At 43.0% G+C, this 2,500-nt stretch overlaps 1 protein-coding gene across 1 annotated transcript in view; it reads right to left on the bottom strand.

The window, feature by feature from the left end:
* LOC306941788 (A-kinase anchor protein 6-like) overlaps positions 1–2,500 on the bottom strand; it is a gene marked incomplete at both ends in the record, with an annotated part of 60,015 nt that overhangs the window by 14,475 nt on the left and 43,040 nt on the right. The window contains one exon of the mRNA XM_079527431.1: positions 229–351. Coding sequence (XP_079383557.1) covers positions 229–351 — 123 coding nt within the window. The remainder of the gene's footprint in view (positions 1–228; positions 352–2,500) is intronic.

Raw genomic sequence — 2,500 nt, forward strand, 5'->3', positions numbered from 1 at the left:
ACCACAACACCATGTACCATAACAGCCCATGGATGGTGCGCACAGTACAAACCTGCTGTTCTGTGCATGTGTGCTTGTACTTATACGCATGTGTGTGTGCGTGTGTGTGCGCGTGCGTGCATGTGTGTGCACGTGTGTGCGTGTGTGCGTGCGTGCGTGCGTGCGTGCGTGCGTGCGTGCGTGCGTGCGTGCGTGCGTGCGTGCGTGCGTGCGTGATGCGTCTCTCACCAGGTGGATCTCCAGGTATTTGGCGAGACTGTCCAGGTCAGGTTTGGGAGGTCTCCAGTTGTCCGTAGTGTAGACGGCCTCCTGTAGCCAGCGGATGAACTCGTCCAGCTCACACACAAAACACTGCAAGGCAGAGAGAAAAGCACTTTAATAATGACAGCAACACGTGTGAAAATACAGCATGGTACAATATAAAACCCACACAAGTCTCCCAACACCACAGGACAGGGGAAGAGCAGTTCACTGGCTATAGTTAAAATAAACGAGAGGAGAGGAGAGGAGAGGAGAGGAGAGGAGAGGAGAGGAGAGGAGAGGAGAGGGGCCTCATGCAACGTGACAAGAGAACAGTTCAGTGGCATTGACCTCTGTGTGTCTAAAGGTCACAGGTCAGATTAATTCCCTCTGGTCCAAACATCAACTAGATACTGTACATGGAGGGAGGCAGAGAGAGAGAGAGAGAGAGAGAGAGAAAGAGAGAGAGAGAGAGAGAGGGAGAGAGGGAGAGAGGGAGAGAGAGAATACGTGATGATAGAGAGATAAAAGGACGAGAGAAGACGAGAGAGCAATAACACTAAAGATAAACAAGGATGGATGGACAGACACAACGAAAAGAAATACAGATACAGACACTCGAGGAAAGACAGACAGACAGACAGACAGACAGACAGACAGACAGACAGACAGACAGACAGACAGACAGACAGACAGACAGACAGACAGACAGACAGAGGGTGTGCAGGTCGTTTTGGGGTGGAGAGCTACTGCCATCTGGTGGCTGTGACAGTAACAACACTCTGTTCTGCTGCATACCACTGGAGTCCTGGACTGAAGAATAATTGTCATTTTCTTTGGTCCGTTTCTCAACGAAGATACAATATACAGAAATGGAATAGAAAAAAATAGCAGATCAACAAGAACGCTATTGTCGGGGAACAGCTCTGGTGTAGAGGGGGGGGGGGGGGGGGGGGGGGCCTTGTATAGATCCCTGGGGGACTCATTGCAATATATATATATATAGGTTTCATGGATTAAAGCTAAATAAAATCTCATGACTGAGACAGTGTGCCCCCCAAACTAGCGCTGTTTCCTAAACAATTAACACAATATGTAAATAAAATGATGATGTTTTAGTAATATTGTTCCTATCGTTACATACAGCCAATCAGGTGAAGGAATCACAGACTGAGGCTTTTTAACGTTTGCTTTTATATGAAATATCTGAGACCATTAGGGTTTTACGGAAGATGCTTCTGCACACAATGCTAGTTTGACCACTTGAAATGCTCTAATCTTAAAATAAGCGAAGGTAGCCTGTTCTACAAGCTCTCAATGCGTCAAGCTTGTAGAACAGGGCAGGCTACTTTGGCTTGTTCGCTTGTGCTTAAAGAGAAGAAATGCTGCCATCTCCAGAATCCAAATGACTGAAATCAGTTGTGGCGACTGATTGCTGTTAAAAGCAGTATTATTATATAACTTTGCCCCGCGCTTACATAAAAGACTATGTATTTTTTACCAATCATGTTCCTCTATACCAGTAAACACTACCACACTAGTCCAGTGGCTGATAGAACTGCTGGTATGGAGGGAAATGATTGGTAAAACACCTATTTATTGTTTTGTTATGCAAAACACTGCAGGCAAAGTTACATACTGTGCCTTATTTAATGACATGTAAGTTGCAGTGTGTTCACTATAGTCTGTGCGCATGCATTGTGGTTTTAATTAAAGACTTTGTCACTCTCTGCTGTGCGTGTCCCAGCTGTGTGTGTGGAGGTACGCAGACAATTGATTGATTGATTGATTGATTGATTGATTGATTGAATGAAAGTTGTATTAACAGTTTGCAGAATGGGTACAGTTCAAGGAAAGTACAGGTCAATACAAAATCTGCTACTAAGATAAAAGTTAAAACCAATGAAACCTAAAACCAGAAAAAGCACTAAGACCCGTTTACATGAGGATCCTCCATTTTCAATTCATCAGAACATTTAATTAAAGACATAAAAATGTGCAAATATACATTTGCATGAGTACTGTACTTTTGGAGTATCTGCACTTAATTTGGGTATAGCCTATTTGTATTATTGTTTATTTTTTTAGGAAGGGAAAAGGCACCGCTGAATGACCTATTTAAAAATATAGTGGGAAAAAAACACACTGAGGATGCGTTGTGAGCTTGTAGATCTGTTATTTTCAATATTTTAAACTGTTGAATTTTGGGGTGAAAATGTAAACATTTTAACACAGTAAAGCATTGATATGAAAAGGATAT

Source organism: Electrona antarctica (assembly GCF_951216825.1).
Source record: "Electrona antarctica genome assembly, chromosome: 18".
In the NCBI taxonomy this organism is placed as follows: domain Eukaryota; kingdom Metazoa; phylum Chordata; class Actinopteri; order Myctophiformes; family Myctophidae; genus Electrona; species Electrona antarctica.